The 21,195-nt window shown below is 45.4% G+C and overlaps 1 protein-coding gene across 2 annotated transcripts; it reads left to right on the forward strand.

Annotated features, from left to right (window-relative positions):
- Positions 1 to 408: 408 nt before the first annotated feature.
- On the forward strand, positions 409 to 17,549 carry Srd5a3 (steroid 5 alpha-reductase 3). Of its 2 annotated transcripts, XM_027390914.2 has the most exons (6): positions 410 to 659; positions 8,733 to 8,875; positions 10,041 to 10,076; positions 10,587 to 10,784; positions 13,740 to 13,874; positions 14,774 to 17,549. In XM_027390914.2, exons 1-6 carry the CDS (start codon positions 439 to 441, stop codon positions 15,031 to 15,033), a joined length of 993 nt encoding a protein of 330 aa, XP_027246715.1. In that variant the 5' UTR covers positions 410 to 438; the 3' UTR covers positions 15,034 to 17,549. The 2 variants fall into 2 exon arrangements, with proteins under 2 accessions (XP_027246716.1, XP_027246715.1); XM_027390915.2 differs by lacking the exon at positions 10,041 to 10,076 and having other exon boundaries at positions 409 to 659.
- Positions 17,550 to 21,195: the final 3,646 nt, after the last annotated feature.

Raw genomic sequence — 21,195 nt, forward strand, 5'->3', positions numbered from 1 at the left:
TCAACCAAAATTTCTCTTTACACCTCTTCGCATCAGTAATCCCACAGTCTAAGTTTACAGAAACTTGGGCTGGTGAGAACCTAAGCACCAGAGCTGGAGTACCATGCACCACATGGTGGATGCAGAGAACTAACTCCCCCAAGCTATCTTAAGCTTCCAACCACACATCTTGGCATGTTCCCACTCCACTAAATAAGTAAGTGTAATTTATTCGTTTTATTAAGACTTGTAGCAGGTGTTCTTGCATGTTTCTGCACAATTTCAAGCTGGAGTTGCATCTAGGAATGTCTATGCAGGATTAGGGCTGTGAGAGTCCGGAGTGGAGAGCCCGGGGCGGGGCCGCGTGTCCCGCCCAGGTGTCGCGTCACCGCCAAGCGCGCCGCCGAGGCGGGAAGGCGGGTGGCGCGGTGGCGCGCGTGCGTAGCCCGCTCCCGGGCCATGGCTGGCTGGGCCGGGGCCGAGCTCTCGGTGCTGAACCCGCTGCGCACGCTATGGCTGGCGCTGGCCGCCGCCTTCTTGCTCGCATTGCTCCTGCAGCTGGCGCCCGCCGGGCTGCTGCCGAGCTGCGCGCTCTTCCAGGACCTCATCCGCTACGGGAAGACCAAGCTGTCCGGCCCGCGGCGCCCCGCCGTCTGCAGGGCCTTCGACATCCCCAAGAGGTAACCGCGGTGGCGGGGCGCGCCCGGCAGGGGGCAGCAGAGGCGGCGCGGGCACGTGAGCCTGTGGCTGCCCAGAGCCGTCCCCGGAAATGACTGAGCATCCTAAGGTTGGCCCGGTCCCCGGGGGTCCGCCCAAGCGTCTTTATCACAAATTCTCCTGTTTCCCCGTCCCAGAACTCTTAACTTGGAAGTTCGTGACCATGGAGGCTGGGTCTTCCTCTATTTCCCCAGTTGTCTCCCCAGCCTGTCACAGTCAGGAAAGAGGTCCATAGGGGTACCCTCCTCAGGCTGCTCTGACATCCCGCGCCTGCATCTCAGCCGGTGCGCTGGCAAGCTGGCCCAACATGTCTCATCCCGGAAGGTCTAGTAACAAAGATACGAAATACTAAAATCTTCCGGGCACAAATAGGATACACTCTGAATATGTGAGAGTTGCTCCATGGTTTTCTCATTTTTTTGTCTCACGTTGAATTCAGTGTGTAGATGGAGAAGTCAGCTTAACACTATTCTAGATAGTAAAGGTGTGTCTTTTCTTTGAAATGCATCATACATTTGCATTGAGAATTGAATCTGAAGGAATGTGATGGGTTCATGTAGGTTATTTTCAAAGTCTATAGACAGTGCCACCTCTGCAGATGATGCAGAATATCAAGAAACACAAAAAAAGTAGGCTGGCCGCAGTTCTCTTGCCCGTTGGAGAGCCATCTATCTGGGGTTCAATCTGAGAGTGGATATCTGCGCCATTGTGAAGAATGAATGGTAAAGAGATAAGCCCGCAAAGAACTGTTCTTAGAGGTTCGATCTTAAATATATGAACACATCCTGTCATCCTATTGTAATTAGGTTTGACTGGCCTACATCCCTTTCTGCTATATAGTAATTTATTTTCTGACTTTTGAGAAAGGTCCTAGTGCCCCTGGATTTAAAAACACACTTAAAAATCACTTCTGCCCTGTCAGCCTCTGGCTGGGGCTCATCAGCTGTTATACTTCAAGCTTGTCATTATGTAACAGCCAAGAAAGAGGCAGGCCTTCCTTCTATTCATCCCTGTGACACTTGGTACTCTGGGCTTCTTGTAAATCCTGCAGTATTGTGAAATAATTATTTCCTTCTTCCAGAATTCTAAAACAGAGCTTTCCATGGTGTCCAAGTGCTCTGAGTGATGGTGGATATTGTTGTTTTCCCCTAAATTGTACTCTTAGTTGTCCAACAATGCCAGGCCAATAAGGAAAGGCATTTTTAACTGAGGCAAAGAAAAACCAGGGAGCATTTCAAAAGTGACAAGGTCTTCAGAAGAACACATGTCAACAAAAATCCTTTCTCATTCCTTCTTACCTATCAATTTCCTTTTAGTTGTCGGCTCCCCATTTATATGAAAAGGTTGGGTAAAGTAACACTCTGCTGCTAACTTTACTCTTCTCTCTGTTTTCCAAAGTATCTTCAATGACATTGTGCTTAGCACTTTCATGGGCATCTCCCACTCCCCCAAAAAACCAATAGTGAATTAGAAGCTACAGTTGAATTGCCAATGTGCCATGTATTCAAGACTCCTAGCACTAAATGCCTTTCTCCATATAGTCCTGATGACAGACCTGTGAGGGATGTGTCTCCATTCCCACCCACAAATGTACAAATTCAGGCTTGTTGCACCAGTGAATGTGGCAGCTAGACCTGAAATACCGCCTTTGAGCATAAGACCCTAAACTCTTAACCTCCAGCATGCCTCATGCAGACAAGCTGTGGCACCATGCAAACCTGAATCATGTCTGAGAGATCAAACGGCAGTGGATTTACCCCCAGGGGGTGGCACTTCATAATATCTTGGTTAATCCAGATTTTATAATATTTGGTAATCTTAGCCAATGTGCTTATTACTTAAATATTTTGAATATTTTTTCTTGTGCAAAATGTAATGTCATTCTCAGGACTGAAAATAAGAAATAAGCCTGTGACTTCTATACTTAAAAATAGGCAGCTACGAACCACATTTCTTCTGCACATGTGGTAGTACTTAGGTCATTTAGTGTGTAATTATTTTCTCCTAAGGAAACAAGAATAAAAGTTAAGTTCCTGGAATTTTATTTTCTATTCTCCAGCCTGGTACTGGCTGTTTGTTGGTTTGAGTTTTGGGGATTTGGGGTTTTTTGTTGTTTGTTTGTTTGTTTGTTTTCAAGACAGTTTCTCTTTATAGCGTAGGCTATCCTGGAACTCACTCTGCAGACCAGGCTGGCCTGGAAATCACAGAGATTAGCCTGCCTCTGCCTCCTGAGTTCTGGGATTAAAGGAGTGCACCACCACTGCCCAGCTTTTTGTTGTTGTTGTTGTTTTTTAATCAAGGTAACAATTGCTTTTCTTGTTTTGATTGAATCCCCAGAAAGTCTGTATAAATAAGTGACCGGGACCCAGGAGTCTTGTTGCTCTTGGCTTCCACAGTAGATGGAAACAACTTCTGTTTCTAAATTTCAAAATAGCTCCAAGGAATATGGAAACTTAGCGTTGAACTGGGCTCTGCAGTCAGATGCTGGCTAGTTTTCTGCCCTAGAGTCCAGGAGCATCAGAAGCAGTTGGGATCTGTAGATTGGATACAGATTACATCTTTATCTTCATCAATCTCTTGCTGAAAAGTTAGCATTTCCTTAATTATGAATGTCATCAACAAACCACAGGACAATAGCAATGCCTCCAAGTGTTTGATAGAATATAATACATTAAAAATAGTGAGGACCCCTTGAAACAGTATTGTTTCAATAACCACAAAAGCATAGTGGTTATTCACCACTAGGGCTCATTATTCAATACACAACAAATGTGTGGGTTCCTTATGGCATAGACTTGACTTTTAATAATTGGGTTACCTAGATGTCCGTATTATTGATTTTCTTAGTATCCTCCATGTATCTTATGCTTATGGTGACAATTTGAGAAGGGCCTAGAGCCTTTATCAAGCAGCATTTACATTTGTCATCAGCTATAGCAGCCTTAGCTCATGCCTGGAGGCAAAAAGGCCCTCCCACCAGAATTTTTGGAACAAAGGGTGAGGGGCTGGGTGCTCAGTTGGTTTGGGGGTTAGACTAGTTTCTTCGGTGAATGAGCTATTTACCAATTCCTTCATGCATTTAATGTACCAGTTTTCCCAGAGGGCCTGCTGTTAATCTCAAGGCTAGTCTAGGCTCTATGAAGCTTATGGGCAAACAGAAAGATATGTCAACAAATTTCAGAGAAGCAAAATCTTTTCTGAGGCTGTCAAGTGCTCCCGAGGAGACCCAACAAGGTTATTTGAGCAGGGATTAAGGTTTTGAGGAGGGACTTCATAGGGAGAATTGGGGGTGGGAGACCCTTTTGGCAGAGCCTTGTGGGCCAGGATGAATTGGGAACTTATTCAGGGGAATGGAAGCTGCTGAGGGCTTTGTGATGGAAGGGAAAACATTGCATCATAGGACATAAAGGATGGTGCCATTGTGTAAGAAAGATTGGGCAAGAGTCTGCTGTGTTAGTTCAGCAGAAAGATGGTGGTGCTCGAGTGAATTACAGCTGAAGCATCATGGTATCCTCAGGTGTCAAAGGTGGGGGTGGCATTAAAGTACTTAGCACAGGCATAGTCACCTGGGTGGCACTCAGTGAATACTAGTTCCCCTTCCCTAGTTACCCCACAGCTCCCTGGCTTAACTCTAGGGCCAGTTCCAGCACTCAGTGCACATGTATGTTAAATAAGATTGTGTTTCCTTAACTCCAAACCATGGAGGATTTCCAACCCTATGCAGTCCTTTCTGCTTCTGATTTTGTACCCTGTAACTTGCTGCTATTGGCCCTATTCCAGTTCAGGGCTTCTCTATAGTAGTTCTTATCCTACCTCAGAGCCGAAGCATTACCTGAAATTTTTCCCTCTCACCTGGCCTCTCTGGATTAAAGCTTAGCTATTTTTATCTTCAGTGAGGTCTTCCATACCTGCCTTACTTAAAATGATGATTCCACACTCCCCAGCAGACCTTCTCCCTGCAGTCAGCCACAGCCTGTAATAATCACCCAAGTGGCTGTTAGTCAAAGGAGTACCCACACCAAACCTTGTGCAGTCAGGAAGATCACTATGTCCCTACTCTGGGGACTTGGAAAACAGCACTTCTGGGAAGCAAGTTACGGAAGGAGGAAGGAGTATCTTCACCTAGAAGGCAGTGGGGATTAGAGATCTGTAGTTTGAGTCTTAGCTGTCTCTTTAAATACAAGCAAGAGATAGGACATCCTGTAAAGACTAGGAAGTGTTTCCTATAGAAGGACATTCAGACAGCAGAATAAAATGTGAAACTGAAAAACAATCCAATGTGTAGTTAAACCAAAGGTGCCTTGGAACAAGGAGAGCTGTAAGGCATAGTCCAGTAATTCATTCAAAACTACTGATTTACTTGCCTATAGTTGTCTCATAAACTGGCTGTGTGTGATAATAGGGCTAGGGAAACAGGTTCAAGCAAGCCCTGTCTGCAGGCAAGAGTGCAACAATGTGATATAAACACCAGTCACTCTAGCCGCATCTAGAGCCAACTGCTGCCACTGCTGTGACCTTGGATAAGGAACTTAACCTCTCAGAGCCTCGGTGTCCATCTGCCATGTGAAGAGAACAAACTGTAGAATTGTTGCAGAGATGAAATTTCATGGTCGTGCCTTTTCTCCCAGGTCCCAGTCTACATCCTTTATCTCAAGGCTAGATAGTCTCTATGTCACCAACAGATGGGTATTTTGTTTTTATTATAATTTTTTGTTTAGGGGTGTTTTGCCTGCATATATGCCTGGGCATCGTGTGCATGCCTGGTGCCCCTGGAGGCCAGAAGAAGGAGTTGTATCCCTGGATGGTTGGTGATGGGTGTGAATTGCCATGTTGTGCTGGGAATGGAGCCTTGGTCCTTTGGAAGAGTAGCAAGTTCTCTTAACGACTGAGCCATCTCTCCAGCTCCCAGATGGGTATTTTGAAACTTTCAAAGGGATTGAATCATGGTTTTCTTTTTAAAATGTTTTACTTCGGTATGCCTAAATGGATCTCTGTCACAAAAGCCTGCATCCTTACAGGGCCCTGTGCCCCCTGCCCTCTTCTCCAGGTCCTGCCACACAACCACAGAGGAGTCACAGATGGCATACACCCAACGTGCACCCCTCTCAGTGCCTCTGTAGCTTTTCCTCTCCTTGGAAAGTGTGCAAGGTGACCTCACTTAGCATGTTACATTCTAAGTCCATCCATTTTCCTGCAAAATTTTTAACTTCATGTTGAATGTTTAGGCTTGGAATGTGTAATAGTAAGTGAGGTCATAGAACCCCGGAAACAATGAAAAAAACTACATGTCTCTCTCATATGCATAATCTAGCAAGTGATGTATGTACATGCAAACACATGTACATGTGGGGACATTATAACATGAAGAAAAGAAAAGACAAAAGGCTACATATGCGGGGTGAGGAAGGACTGAATGTAGACAATGGACACAAGTTATGGAAGAGGATATAGAAGTAATCATTTTTTCTAGTCTGATTCTGCCATGACTTTTTCTTTGGTTTTGGTGGCAGATAAGTGCATAAAATATATTAGATACTGAAAGTGTAAAATCTGATACAGCCCCACAGCTTCTGTCCTGAATGCACACTCCAACAACATAGAAGTTTGTTGAGTTGTGTAGGCCTTGGGTCTATTTAATTTTGGTATGTGGTATTTGTATTTATTTGTAAGTTTTTTAAACAATAAAGTTTATAAAATTCTTTTGAAAAAGGGAAGTGTGCAAGGATTACATGTTCTGTGCAGATGTCCCTTCCAGAAGGCCATCCCAGCCACCCATCCAGAAGAGCATCCCTAGTGCTCTGTTCCCTGATCGAATGTTACGCTAGATGCCTGCAGCTTTACCCAGTCATTACCAAAAGGGGACTTCCATTAAGGCAGGGACCGGTTCTGTGTTCATCCTTCAAGTTCAGGCTCCTGGAACTTGGACTAACACATTTCAAGTGGGGCCTAAATATTTATGAAAGAAAAAAGTAGGCAAAGCATCAAGCCCCCCCCCCCCCAGAACCTGCAAAGCAGACAGTTAAAAATGTCCTTGACCTTCCACCATGCCCCAGTGCTCAGCCCACACCTGTGTTCAGTTCTGGGCAGTGTGTCTTCAGCATGACCTGGAACACAGCCAGGGCCAGGAGCTATGGAGGCAAAGGGCTGTGATGCATGGACTTTTGAGAAAAAAACGAGGCCCTCTCTTCAGATGGATCCTGAACTCTTGGGTGGATGGAAATGTATCTGTGTAACCAGTGAGGGTGATCCTGGTGGGGTTTGCCAGCTGCAGCTGGGAGGACAAGAGTGAGCTGCAGCAGGGTGACTGGATTAGATGAGAGTTAGTCACACTGGGTCACTGGCATGGCATGGGTGTGGGCTAGAGCTGTGACTCTACCGTCTTATTCTGGCCTGTGTGGAAGGACTTCTGAGCTAATGATATCCAATCCCTTTTGGCTCCAGGTTATCTCTGACTGTCACAAACCAAAGCGAAAAGGAGAAAAGGAGCATACTACTGATGTATGAAAGACCAAGAGGAGGTCATGTGATCTCCCGAATTGATTTGAGTAGAGGAAGAATTCCAAATTGAGCATGCCTAAATCAAAATATGCCTAACTCAGAAATATGCTTAAATATGCCTAACTCAAAAAAAATTCTCCAAATATCCAAAACTCTTGCATGCTGATAGTGGGCGGGGTGGAAAAACTTCCCCATCTGCCTCCATGGGATTGGTGATGGTCACACGGCAGATGCACTAGGTATCAGGCATATAATGTACATTCCATGCTTAGACGTGGGTCTCACCCTTCAAGCTCTCTGCCAGTGTACATGCACACGCCCTAGGTATTTCAGGTAGGAAGTACTCCATCTGTAGTAAAGGAGAGTGAACCTCAGAAGAACCTGGGGAGGAGGCTCAGTGGGTAATAGTAATGCTTGCCGTATAAGCATGAGGACCTGAAGAGTAAAAAAGATAGGTGTGGCCGTGTGCAGAGACGGGAGGATCGCTGGAGCTTGCTGTCACAAAATGCCTCAGTGAGCCTCATGCCATATTAAATGATCCCATTTTAGCAAACCAGCATCATCTTTTATATTAAATTAGCATTGCTGGTTTCATTTCATTGGTTTTGTGCCTTTATGTTTATTTATATTGTAAATAGTTCACTGCCAGATAGGTTCATAGGCGTAGTAGTTGGAGAAATACAATGATAAGGAGTTGACACCTGGCATTATTATTGTAATCTTTTTCATATTATAAAAAAATTAACTCGGAAGGTACATCGAGAAAGAAGATGGATTGGGTAGTGACATGCCTGAGGACTTGAGTTCGATCTCTAGTGCACACATAACAGCCAGACATAGTACAAGCACCCGTAGCCTTGGTGCTGGGAGGATGGGAATCACTGACCTGCTAGTTTAACTGAGGTTATAGGCAGTTATGGGCTGCCCAATGTGGATGCTGGAAATCACTTGGGTCTTCTGCAATAACAGTGCACGCACGCGCACACACACACACACACACACACACACACACACCAATTATAATAATTTTTTTAAAATTTTAAATAAAGTATATGAAACTGGAGAGGTGGTGTAGCAGTTAAGAGCATGGACTGCTGTTTCAGAGGTCCAAGTTCAATTTCCAGAATCCACATTGGAATTGTTCTTCCAACTCTGAGTCTGTTTGCAGGACACTTGCGCAGTGGTTGTGTGGCTGTCCAGTTTGGGATCTAAAAGACTCCCACAGATCTCACTGCTGTTGGCATGATCTAGATCTTCTGTGCAGGGAGCTGCAGCTCCTTCTGAGAACTCGGTGGCTGCTCCTGTTACCCAGAGATGAGAGACTATTAACTCATCCTTCCCCAGTCCAATTTAACATGTCCCATGATTTAGAAGTACATTTTGAAACATTCCCACCTAAAGAAGTCAGGGTCTGTTTAAAATATAAACTCTATTTTGGGATACGGGTGGGGTGGGTGGAAGGGTGGAGTAACTTAGACTCTTCCTGGGATTTGCGGAGGTTCTAGCTGGTGGTTACCTAACTCTTCCTCCTGTTGCAGGTATTTTTCTCACTTCTACGTCGTCTCCGTATTATGGAATGGCTTCCTGCTCTGGTTCCTTTCTCAGTCTCTCTTCCTGGGAGCACCTTTCCCAAAATGGCTTCGTGCTTTGCTCAGAACTCTTGGAGCCACACAGTTCCCAGGTAATTTGGCTCTCTAGCCTGTTCCTGGTTCCTGCCTGCCAGTCTCACCAATCAGGCCCCTCTGCAGGGTCTGGGAAGTAGAAGGCAGACAGGGTTTTCATGGGTTATTCCAAGTTCTCACTGAGCTGTGGCAGAGCCTAGGGTGAGGTCCTGGTCTGCTGCCTTGCAAGTCCATGTTGAATACAGGACGGGCTGTTCTTGCTCTGATACCTTTAGTGGGCTGATAAGCTTACAAAGAAGGCCTTACATGTGCTGGGGATGCTTTGGAAATCCCTGCGTGTGCATTGAAACATTTATCATTTACACAGCTGCAGCCACAACCATGCCCCTGGGCTCACAGAAATTTGATTTTTAAAAATTGCTTTTTGGCAAACATTTAAAAAGGTCTGGAGACTCGTGCGATGGATCAATGGATAAAGGTGTTTACCACCAGGCATGATAATCTAACATCCATCTGCAGGACCCACATTTGGGAAGGAGGAAACAGACGCCTACAAGTTGTCCCCTGACATCTTCACAGCACACACATACACAAAACACCCACAGAGTAAATAAATTAGTTAATGAAAATTAAACCAAAAATGTTTATTATGTTGTTAAAGAAACTGTGAGCAGTTGTTGGCCAGATTATTACAAAATAGCATTTAAACTCTCCATAGCAGCATACAAGGGCTCTGTAGAAGAGGATGGGGATCCTGATAGCTTTGTTGCTTACCGTGTTCATGTATTTGGAGATTAAATTTGAAGAGTCTTCTTTGTTTTAACTTGTTCATAAAGGGTTAAAAACTGGGTTTTAATTTACTTAAAATACAAAAAGAGCAAAGCAAATCTCTCCTGGTAAAACTTAGAAAGGAGTCTGTAACCTTGGGGCAGCCTGAAGCAAGGTCATGCTTAGAAAGGAACACTAGGGGGCGCTGGTCAAGTCCTAGTTCTCAGTCTGAGCACTAGTAAAATATGAGAATTAGTAAACATTCACCAAGCTGTGTCCCTGTGATTGTGTCTGTGTTACTCTTTTTAAAAGACAGACTGGATTTTATGATATTTTAAAAATGAGCTTTCTTCACACATCCTTGGAGCATGAAATGAAGGACCCACAGGAAGGTGGATCTTGGGACCCACTCTCTCTCTAAAAGGGTAATTTCTCCTTTTCTTTTTCTTTTGGCAGCACTGGAGATGGAGCCCAAGGCCTCCCAAATGATAGGCAAGTGCTTCATCACTCAGTCCATCTTCCATCCTTTATTTTTTTTTAAGCCTGAAAAGAAACACTCACCTGTTGGATCACTGCCTCTATCTCTGCCTTTGTGGGTGGGTATGGCCCTGGGATCCCACAGATAGCATTTCCAGCATCAGCATGGACCTCTCCCTGACCGTCTGCATCTAGCAGTTGGCATAGTGACTAGAGACCCATGGATCCTGAGTCCTGAGCAAACAGACCCTTCATCATGATGTCCAAGCAGCCTGGAAATCTCTTTATGATAAAGTAGAGTCAGAGATGAGTCCTGTCCCCTCTTCCCATGACCCTGCCACTAACTGACCACATGGCTATCATTCAACCTGGATCCTCACAGTATGAAAGAGGAAGACATTAGTTTGAGTGGTCTCTCCAGCCCTCTGACCCTGATCTTATGAAAGGCTCTGTTTCAAGTGGGAACACTGAACACATGGCTTGATGCTGGAGAAGACACTGACTGTGTCACCTTCTGCATTACAGTGGGTGAGCTGACTCTGTCTGCCTTCTTGGTGCTGGTGTTCCTTTGGGTCCACAGCCTGCGGAGGCTCTTCGAGTGTTTCTACATCAGCGTGTTCTCTAACTCAGTGATTCACATCGTGCAGTACTGTTTTGGACTTGTCTACTATGTCCTCGTTGGCCTAACTGTACTGAGCCAAGTGCCCATGGATGACAAGAATGGTGAGTGGCCCTTGCAGTACATTCAAAAGTCATCTCATCAAAAGGTAGATATGACTGCTAAAACCTGAAAAACACCAGCATAAGCAGCTGCGCCCTCACTGACAGTAGTGAGGAACAAAGCATTCTTGAGTCTGTTTAAAGATGATGAAGTTAAGCTGGGTGGGGTTAATCCGTAGCGAGGTAGGAAGTGTAGCTAAGCTCTGAACAGAAGGCATTAGACAACCAAAGGACCAGGAGAAGGCGGCATCAAAGGAAGTGGACTCACCAGAGCCCAGTTATCTGGGGGTGCATTCAGGAGAGAGAGAAGTCACTATTTCTGTGGGATTAAATCACAGAAAACAAGGTGGCGGAGGAGCTTGAGGTGAGTTGTTCTCATCTGAAGGAGGAGAACAGCCATTCTCTTGCCATTGGTTCTTGGGATGGCTGCCCTCCTAACAAAGTCTTTCTTCATGTAGGACAGCCTGAGGGGAGAGGAAAACCGAGTCTCCAGTAAATGGAAATGGCCTTAAGGTTTCTGTGTGTTTTCTGGCCAGGAAGAGGAAAGTGAACCTTTGTATGTGAGAGGGGAGTGAGGTAGCTTGCTATTTCATTTGGAAGTTATATAACCTATATGACTGTCATATTCATAAAAAAAGTCTGTGTGCATAATACAGAACTCTAATCCTTTTGGGTGATTGGAATGACTTTTAGTGCTGAGGTTACCTTGGCCTTGAGGCCATGGGCTCTCAGCCCAGCTCTTGTGTGACCCTTTTCTCCATGTCCTGTATCATAAGTTGAGACAGCTGTCACTGATTGAGCATTTGTTTGATTTCAGTCTCAGAGTGCTCCAGAGTCTGCTCTGTTGCTGTAATACACTCCCTGAGGCTATAAGAATTCTTCGAAAGGCAGGCTTATCTACTAGATAGCTTCTCATTGCTGGTTCCAGCCATTCAGGCAGCATCTCTTCTAAGTCCTCTGGACTCCGTTGTTATTAGTTACTTTCCTGTTGCTGTGGTAACAGACTATGACCAAGGAGGAAGATCATATTTTGGCTCACAGTTACAGAGGGTTGCACCCATCACAGTGGGGAGGCACGGAAGCAAACCCGCAGGAGTGGGAAGCCGGGAGATCACACCTCAGTCCTAAGCGTGAAGCAGAGAGAGCCGCAAGTAGGGAGAGGGTCTATAGTTTCAAGTCCCACTTCTAGCCATGTACTTCCTCAAGCCAGGCTGCACCCCCTAAACCTCCATAGAGAGTGTCGCCAGCTAGAGACCAGGTGTTCAAGTCCCTGAGCCCAGGGAGGGCATTTCTCATTCAGACCACCATAATAATCATTGATCAAGTCAGCTTTTTTCTCTCATGTCTTCCCACTATGGTATTCAGATGCTCAGCCAGTTACCATGACTTTTTGCCCAGAGGAACTTTCCAGAACCCCTTGGTTTGCCCACTAGCTTTTCTCTCTTTTTCTGTTGGTCTTACCTCACTTTTCTGAGCTTCTTCTGTGGCTGGAACCATTGCAGCAGTATGACTGGATTAGTTACTCCTCCTCATTGTTGAGACCAGATGCCCTACAAGAAGCAAGTTGATGAAGAGGTTTGAATGGGAGAACACTTGCCCAGCAGTGGGCCCAGTGCATCTTACACCTGTAGTCCTAGCATTTGTAGCACAAAGGCAAGAGGATCACTTCAAGTTCAAGGCCAGTTTTGTCCATATGCTGAATTCCAGGCTACCCAGGGCTACACAGCCAGACCCTATCTCAGAAACACAGACAGAAATTCACCACCACAGTAGGAAGTGCTGCATTTGCCGTCTGTGGGATCTGATAGCATTGCTGTAGGTTTGAGAGTCTGCTGGCCTGTGTCCACTTGACGGGGTTTCTCCATCTCAGAACCTCTGTCAGTGATCAGGGTCACAGACTGACCTCACAGGGCCCTTATGCAAGTCTGCAGCTCAGAAGAACGGGGTTTGGTTTAGAACTGAAATCGACACAGGTCAATCTGGTGGATTCTTGTTAGCCATTAGTTACCCTCAACTGATTCCCACTGTGTGTTTCTGGAGAAAGTAGAGCGATCCTTGCTGCTCTTACCTGAGTCAGCTCTTAGGGCTTTGCCTTCACTCCAGGGTCCCAGGCTTTTGTCAGTTTTCAGTGGACAAGTTTTGCTTCTTCAGTTAAGACAAGGCTGTCTGTCCCACTTGCTTTTCCGGATCCGGTGGCTTGCTCTGGGAATCCGTGCTGCTACACCAGAAGGAAGGTTGTGCTTCCAGCACTTCTGCTTCTGCTTTGGGAACAGCCTCTCAAACTAGGCTTTCTCTAATCCAGAAAGGACATTATTTTTAAGTGTTTAAGTGGTCTCAGTGTTTATGTTTCTTCTCTTTATGAGACACCACTTATCTTTACCTCAGAAGGTCTCTCTACTAGACAGAACTAGGCAGCACAGTGCATGCATGTTCTCTCTCTTTATTTCTCTCTCCCTCCCCTCTCTCTTGTATTTGCAAGGGTGGATATCATGTAGTCCAAGTTGGTCTTGGCTGGCCTTGAATTCATGATTCTGTTGCCTCAACTTCCCAAGTACTAGGATGGCAAGCATATAACCACCGTGCCTGAGTTAGCTCAGCTTTCTGTATTCAGGATCTCCCTTACAGGGCTTTGGGTGGCAGTTCAGGGGGATGTTTCTCTGGAGAATTTTCTTCCTGTTGGGAGAGTGTAAGCAAGAAGACCTAAAATGAGACTCCATCATAGGAGCACAGCACATCTCACCACACAGTAAGTCACTGGGGATGGGCTGAGTTCTTGCCAGAAGCATTTGAAGAATGCTCGAGAGAAGATGTTGCTGGGTCTCCGCCTTTAACTGCTGAAGCTGCGGAGACTGAGAAGCAGCTCTCACTGTCCAGAGGTGATATTATAATAATATAACACAAGAGCTCTGGGATTCTGCAGCATTGCATTAGCTAATAGGGCAACTCCTGTTTCCACAGTTTACGTGCTGGGGAAGAATCTGCTGCTACCAGCTCGGTGGTTCCACGTCCTCGGAACGATGATGTATCTCTGGTCATCTGCCCATCAGTATGAGTGCCATGTCATTCTCAGCAACCTCAGGAGAAACAAAAAAGGTGAGGTCTCTTCCAGTTTCTCTCAGGCCCTCAGGGAATGGCTTTCTCTGTCCCTTCATCCCTTTCTCCCATGCCCTTGTCAATATCAAATACTCACTTTTCACAGGACCCCTTCCTGAATTATGATCCTCCCATTGGTAAAATGAGGGGGCAGATCTAGCTCTGACAGTCTGTGATTCTGTCCCAGACCACCTGTGGGGGACAGCACCATGCACGTTTCTGATCAGCATGTGGAAAACTCACATTAGTGTGGTGTGGAGCAGTATGGCCCAGCAGAAGGAAAAAAAGTTGACTTCCGAGTTAGCTTGGACTGACTCATCATGGGTGCGGTTTGCAGTATTCTTGTCTTATAGAGAAGGAAACTGGGGCACAGCAAGATTAAGCAATTTACATCAGGTTACACAGATATCAAGTGGAAGAGTCAGGATTTGAACTCATGCACCCTGGCTCTGGCATCAGCCCCTGTGTGCTTGTGAGAACTGATGGGAAACCTGAGCAAAGGCTTTTTCAGGTTTTTATTTTATTTTTGTTGTTGTTTTAAGACAGAGTCACTAGTATATCCTCGGTTGTCCTGGCACTCACTCTGTAGACCAGGCTGGCCTCAAACTCACAGAAATCTGCCTGCTTCTGCATCCCGGGTGCTGGGACTAAAGGTGTGCTCCACCATGCCCAGCAGGCCTTTTCTTTTCCTGAGACGTATTCTCATTTTGTAACACTAACTGGCCTTGAACTCACAGATATTCACCTGCCTGTGCCTCCCAAGTGCTGGGATTAAAGCCAGCACCTCCATGCCTGGCTTTATGGTGGATGGCCAGTGGAATGGGGTGTGATACTTGGTAGGGTTTCTGTCAGTGGTTTCAGAAGTGGAGTGGTAAAACACCGTCATCATTCCCTTTCAGGTGTGATAGTTCACTGCCAGCACAAGATCCCCTTTGGAGACTGGTTCGAATATGTGTCTTCGGCTAACTACCTAGCAGAGCTGATGATCTACATCTCCATGGCTGTCACCTTTGGGTTCCACAACTTAACTTGGTGGCTGGTGGTGACGTATGTCTTCTTCAGCCAAGCCTTGTCTGCCTTCTTCAACCACAAATTCTACAAGAGCACGTTTGTCTCCTACCCAAAGCATAGGAAAGCGTTCCTCCCATTTTTGTTTTAAGGCAGCCTTTATGGGAGGCACTCGAGCCAGGTGACAGATTCCATCCCTGGAGACACCGAGACAGCACGCAAGTACACATGCAGTGGGAATGTTTGACATTTCCCTTCCACTGCAGTGCTGCAGTGTTCACTGGGCAAGGCAAATGTTCCTGGAGAAGACATTCCTGGCAGACCTGGGCCTGAGGGGCCTGCTTTCTGCCAAGCTTTACAGAGACAACTGAAAACCAGTAAATGGGCATCTCCAAGCTGATTTGTAATCACACTAAGCGGGAGTATAAACAGCCTTGCAAGCGTGCATGCCTGCTTGAGTCAGTCATGCTGTGCCCCCCCCCAACTCCCTCTCTCTCACACAAGAAGAAAAATGATTCTCTGTGGCTGGGAACAGTGAACTGGACTGAGTGCTGTGGGATAGCACAGTTTTTAAATAAATGTTACATGTCAATAAAAACAGAAACCTTGGAAATAACAGGAATGTATAATCAAATGTACAATATTACACCAGTGGTTCCAGGGAGAAAGGAGTTTGTTGGAGTTAATTAATATTCCAAATTTTTATCACTAATATCTTCAGTTACATAACCAGTGTCTTGCCTGCCCTGAAAACTAGCCTAACAATACATTTGGGAGCCATTTTTTTTTTTTGAGTTCTCTTTTTGACATTTGTGTACTGAAAAAAATCAGGAAATAAAATATTTTTATACTTACCCATACAGATATTCCCTGGACTGCATAGTACTGAAAGGCGCAGCCTCGCTCTGTCATTACTCAGTGTTCACATATGCCTGGGTCTGCTTCAACTAGTAGAACAAAACCAAAATATGCTAGAAGTAACCTTATACCTTATTCAACTAGCTTATGTTAAAGGAAATATCCAGTTAGGGTCAAAGGGAAGTAGAGGCATGGGATCACAAGAGACGTAAGTGTGACAAAGAATGCCATTGCCCTCCAACAGGAAAACCTCCACATCCCTATGGTGGAACATACTCTGGGCTGGGATGTAGTCAGGTAGTTGAGTGCTTGCCTAGAGTATATGAAGCCCTGCATTCAGCTCCCAGCGCTGAGAGAAAAAGTTGGGCATACTGTTTACCAGCTGAGGTACATTTTTTGGTTGGGTTTTTTTTGTTTGTTTTGTTTTCTGAGTCAGGGTCTCATGCAGCCCAGGCTGCCTTGAAGTTGTTATGTACCAGAGAATGATCTTGCACTTCTGACTCTCCTGACTCAATCTCCAAGTGCTGGAATTGTAGGCATGTGCAGTCCAGTGCTATGGATCGAACCCAGAGCTTCATGCATCCTGCGCACTCGGTCTTCAGCCCCAACTTACTCAGTCAGTGCAGATGTCATATACTCTACTGAGAAAGACATCCCTGGAGTCGTAAACAGACTAATGTATTTTTAAAACTTAACTTATGTACTTGTCATGCAGTGATGGGGATTGAGCCCAAGCCCTCACAAATGCTTGTCACACCTGCTTATCACTGAGCTACACCCTAACTCTTTCAGTCTAGTTTCAAACACGTTATTGTATGACACTGCACCCAGGGAGAAGCGTTTTGTTGCTTGGGGGTTTTTGTTTGTTTGTTTTGGTACAGGATCTTTCTGTGTAACAGTGCTAGCTGTCTTGGAACTTGCTATGTATGTAGACCAGTCTGTCCTCAAACTCACAAAGATCCACCCATCTGTACCTCCCAAATGCTGGGATTAGAGGCACGTGCCACCGCACCTACCTCTGGATAGACACCAAAATCCGACTTGATGAGCTAATCAATTTTGTTGGCTAACTTACAGGAGCATGAGTTAGGGGTTACTTACAGGAACAGACTTAAAGACAGCTGCATCACCAGAGCCCACCCCAGCATGAGTGACAGCTCACAAAGCTGGGAAAACTGAAGGACACTGCACAGGCTGCAGGCAGCTCAGCAGGTTGGACAGTGTCCTCTCTTGGCAGTTTAGCTGGTTTCTGCTCTCTCCAGTGAGCTTACCTTGTCAGAGTGTTTCTAAGCAGCCCTTACATGTTATATATTCCTGAGGCGGAGGGACCTACTGAATCTGCTCAGTTCCAAGGACTTACTGAAGCCATTGAGGAATTTCTTTCCTGAGTTTAATGAACTTCCCTGCAGGATGGAATGTTCCAGCTCTCCACAGACCATCCGGCTGTTTCACTTCCCCTTTAATATCTTGTGTTAACGACCTTCCCTTAAAACAGAAGGTTTAACTCTCAGGTTCCACTGCTGTCTAGCACTCATGCTAATCTAAACCCACCCTGAAGCTCCCATGTGAATCCCAAAGCTGTTTTCTCGACCATCAATCAACTCACCATATACTCAAGATTAATTATTTGTTCTGTCTGTTCAAATAAATGAAGTTTATCATTTATCATTTAGAATTTGCTATCTTTGGGACCAGGGCTCAGGAACAAAACTCTTCCAACATAGGAGATGTATGTAAATCATATGGCAGCTTGTTTTTAATGCCCACATGAATGATATGCATGATTTTAAATAAATAGTTTAAAGGAAAGTTGTATTTTGTTTTAGAATTAAATTTTACACCTAAGTTCAACTGAGGATTTGGATTGAAATAGAAGCATCTCCATTGAAGGCCTGTCAGTCTATGAGAAAGCTCCATGCCCTACTGTCCTTTGCTATTCCTTGCACACTGTCCTCTGTTTTTTTTTCTTTCTCTTCTTCCTTGTCCAAACATATCACTTCTAGGTGAAGAATGGAAAGTGCTCAGAGGACTCAGAACAGGGCTGTGATGTAGCTCGGTTCCTAGAGCACTTGCCTAGTATGCCTGAGTTCCTGAGTTCGATCCCCAGCGATGAACAAAATCGGGTGTGGTCATGAATGCCTGTAATTCCAGGATCTGGAAAACGGAGGCAGGAGGATCAGAAGTTCAAAGTCCTCCTTGGCTACATTGCAGGGTCAAGGCCAATTTGGGCTACAAGAGACCATCCTTCAGAAAAGAAAAGAACTGGGCATGGGAGGGGGAGGAGAGGGATAGAGTGAGGGAGGTAAAAGAGAGAGAGAGAGAGAGAGAGAGGAAGAGGGAGGGAGGGAGAGAGGGAAGGAGGGAGGGAGATACTGTGGATAAAGTAGCGTGAGTGTTGGGTGGGGCCTGAGCAATGCAGCATACCTGAGAACCATTTACTTCTTCTTCAGGGGCAGAATCATCACTGTGTTTTGTGTTTGTGAAAATACAAAAGGAAGAGTATCATACAGATTTGTAAATTCTTCACAAGGATGTCTCAGATATAGACTGAGGAGGAAATTCTTCACCTCCTAGTATATAACAGCAACACTGTCAACTTAGTCAGAAATGATGCTGAGCTACCTCCACAGCACTCTCTGGCTACTGCAGTATACTCACAGGAGCCTTTGTTTTGGTTGTAACACATCTGCACAGCACACTAACATGTTTTTATAGTGAGCATGGATTATTTCTCGCCATAGTGTTGTGTTTTGTATTTTTAATGCAGAGTGGTTATCCTTTGCACAACTGCAGTCTGTTGCAGATAGAATATACAAGTATCTCCCAAAGGTTTGTGTATTAGAGGCTTGGTTGCAACTAATGGGGTCTTTACCTGATGGCTGGAAGGCTGGAGAGATGACTCAGCTCACTGGTTGCTCTTCCAGAGGATCCAGATTCAATTCCCAGCAGCTACATGGTGGCTCACAACTGTCTGTTACTCCAGTTCTAGGACATAGGAACCCCTTTCTGAACTCTGTGGATACCAGGCATTTGTATAATGCACAGACATACATGCAGGCAAACATGCACACATATATTTATTTTATTTAAAACATGATTGGCTCATAAGTTAATACCCTGATTAAATTACTAGCTGAATGGACTTTTAATGGGTGGGGCCTGGCTGAAGTTAATGGCTCTCTAGGGGCAGGTCTATCTTGTCCCTTAGCAATTTCTCAACTCTCTATGCTTCCTGGTTGCTCTAAAGGGAGCAGTTTTCTTCTGGTTTGCCCTTCCACTGTGATGTTTCTGGCTAGCTGTCATGGGACTTCTCTTAGGAACACATAAGGAAACGTTTAATCACCCCAGATAGAAACACTACCAACAGACTAAAAGCTTCTGTCTAAATATAAGTTTGTGAACCATTTGGTTGGGGGCTAGTATGTACAGGTACATGGGTGACTCAAAGACTGCTACACCACCAAGAAGTCCCTTGTGCAGCTTGCAGACAATACCACTGCAAAGTCCTACCCATGGTATTTGCACCACAGAAAAGTCCCCAGGACAACTTATGGGTGACTACACTATAAAGAGTTTGCCTTCCCTTCATCCAGTGGCTGATGGAAGCAGAGGCAGACACCCACCGCTACACACTGAACTGAACTCTGGAATTCAATTGCAGAGAGGGAGGAGTGAAGAGCAAAGAGGTCAAGACCGGGCTAGTGAAACCCACAGAATCAGCGGACCTGAACAATGGGGGAGCACATGGACCCCAGACTGATGTCTGGGAGGCCAGCATGGGCCTGATCCAGACCCCTGAATGTGGATGTCAATGAGGAGGCCTCGGCACTCTATGGGGCCTCTAGTAGTAGATCAGTATTTATCCCTTTGGGAGCCATTCCACATGGAGGGATACTCTCTCAGCCTGGACACATGGGGGAGGGCCTAGGCCCTGCCCAGGGTGATATGACAGACTTTGGGGATCCCCCATGGAGGGCCTTACCCTCCCTGGGGAGCAGAGGGGGGTAAGGGGTGGGGGTAGGAAAGGAGGGGAGGAAGGGGGGGAAGGGATTGATGTGTGAAGCAGGCTTGTTTCTAATTTGAACTAATAAAAAATAATTTCTTGGGGATACAAAAGAGTTTGCCTTCCCTTAGCAGCTGTTTAACCTTTTTATAACCTTGGGGAAGGGGGGGGGGTGTGAGCCTCATGAGTCTAGGAATCCTCCCTCTGACCTCCATGAGGGAATGTTTCTAGGCCTAATCTGATAAAGACCTTGTGTGGGGGTTGATTACAATTGTTCTGATTCAAGATGGCGTCCAGCATATCCAACCCACAGGGTAAGGCTTCACAACACCTTTACTTCTTGCTCCTACATTCTTTCCGGTCCCTCTGATGCTTAATGTTCCTTGAGAACATTAGATGGTAAATAAGGTGTATAATTTTTTTCTTCCATTGAGAACTATTCTAGACAATATTTTCATAGTAACTGCTACCCTGATCAAGGCCAACAGCAGACATAATCTGTGGCCATAAACATAGATGATTTGAAGGCCACAGATACAACATATTCATTTAACAAGACAATAGTAGAAACCTCCCCATTGAGTCTATGACCTTCCTTAGCCACAAGTTCTTAATTTGGTTTATAGTATCAAACCTTGATTCCCTCTGTGGAGTAGGTCTTAAATCCAACTGGAAAGTGGTTGTGCCCAGACAGTTGTGCCACTATTGCTCCTAGGGGTGCATCTTGCCTGGCATGCTAGTGGTGTTAACACATGGGACCAATCCACAGCTGAGCAGGACCATGGTTTTCCTCAGCAGCTAACACAGTATCTGTGGGAGCCATCCATTAGTGAGAAAGCTTCCATTTCAGTCCCAGGTAAAGTATCCAGAACCTTCAACCAGAGTGTGCAAGGTTTTCAGCAATAGAGACTTACTATCTAGTTCTGGCACGAAACCAACAACAGTGGCAATAGCCTGTGTTATGTGTAGGAGTGGTTGGCCCTCAGAAGCCTCCCTTGCTAATAACGGTAGTTAATCAACATGCACCTGGCACTGGGATTTTTCATTCAATAACCCTATAGCATTTGGGTGCCCCTTGCATCCAGGCATAGTGCTTCCGTTTTTAAACTCTTTAACTGCTGTTTTTACTGTTCTTTCAAATTTCTTTCCCAAAGTGTCTCTGAGACACTTTAGAGGCTAGCATTATATAATGAAATCTTTTCACACAGGTTGAGCAGTTATCTCTGAAGGTCCATGGCCTCCTGTTCCAAGGAAGTGTGAATTGGTCTTGGAATTCAGCAGCTAAGGGATACTTAAAAAACTTTAACAGGGTCCAGTGCAGCATGAAAAGATCCCATCACATGCACGGGCTGTTCTTTTTAAAAGAGCAATATTGGACAAGCAGACCAGACACCCATTTAACCCTTCACAACCCAGCTTCCATAAGCTGTCTCACCTCACTGCTACACTTGC

This window comes from Cricetulus griseus, assembly GCF_003668045.3.
Source record: "Cricetulus griseus strain 17A/GY chromosome 1 unlocalized genomic scaffold, alternate assembly CriGri-PICRH-1.0 chr1_1, whole genome shotgun sequence".
Classification (NCBI taxonomy): domain Eukaryota; kingdom Metazoa; phylum Chordata; class Mammalia; order Rodentia; family Cricetidae; genus Cricetulus; species Cricetulus griseus.

Coding starts and splice junctions, on each gene's coding strand:
- Srd5a3 (XM_027390914.2), top strand. CDS start 439: ATGGCTGGCTGGGCCGGGGCCGAGCTCTCGGTGCTGAACCCGCTGCGC. Junction 8,876..10,040: donor TGGAGCCACACAGTTCCCAG/GTAATTTGGCTC, acceptor TTCTTTTGGCAG/CACTGGAGATGGAGCCCAAG. Junction 10,077..10,586: donor CAAGGCCTCCCAAATGATAG/GCAAGTGCTTCA, acceptor TCTGCATTACAG/TGGGTGAGCTGACTCTGTCT.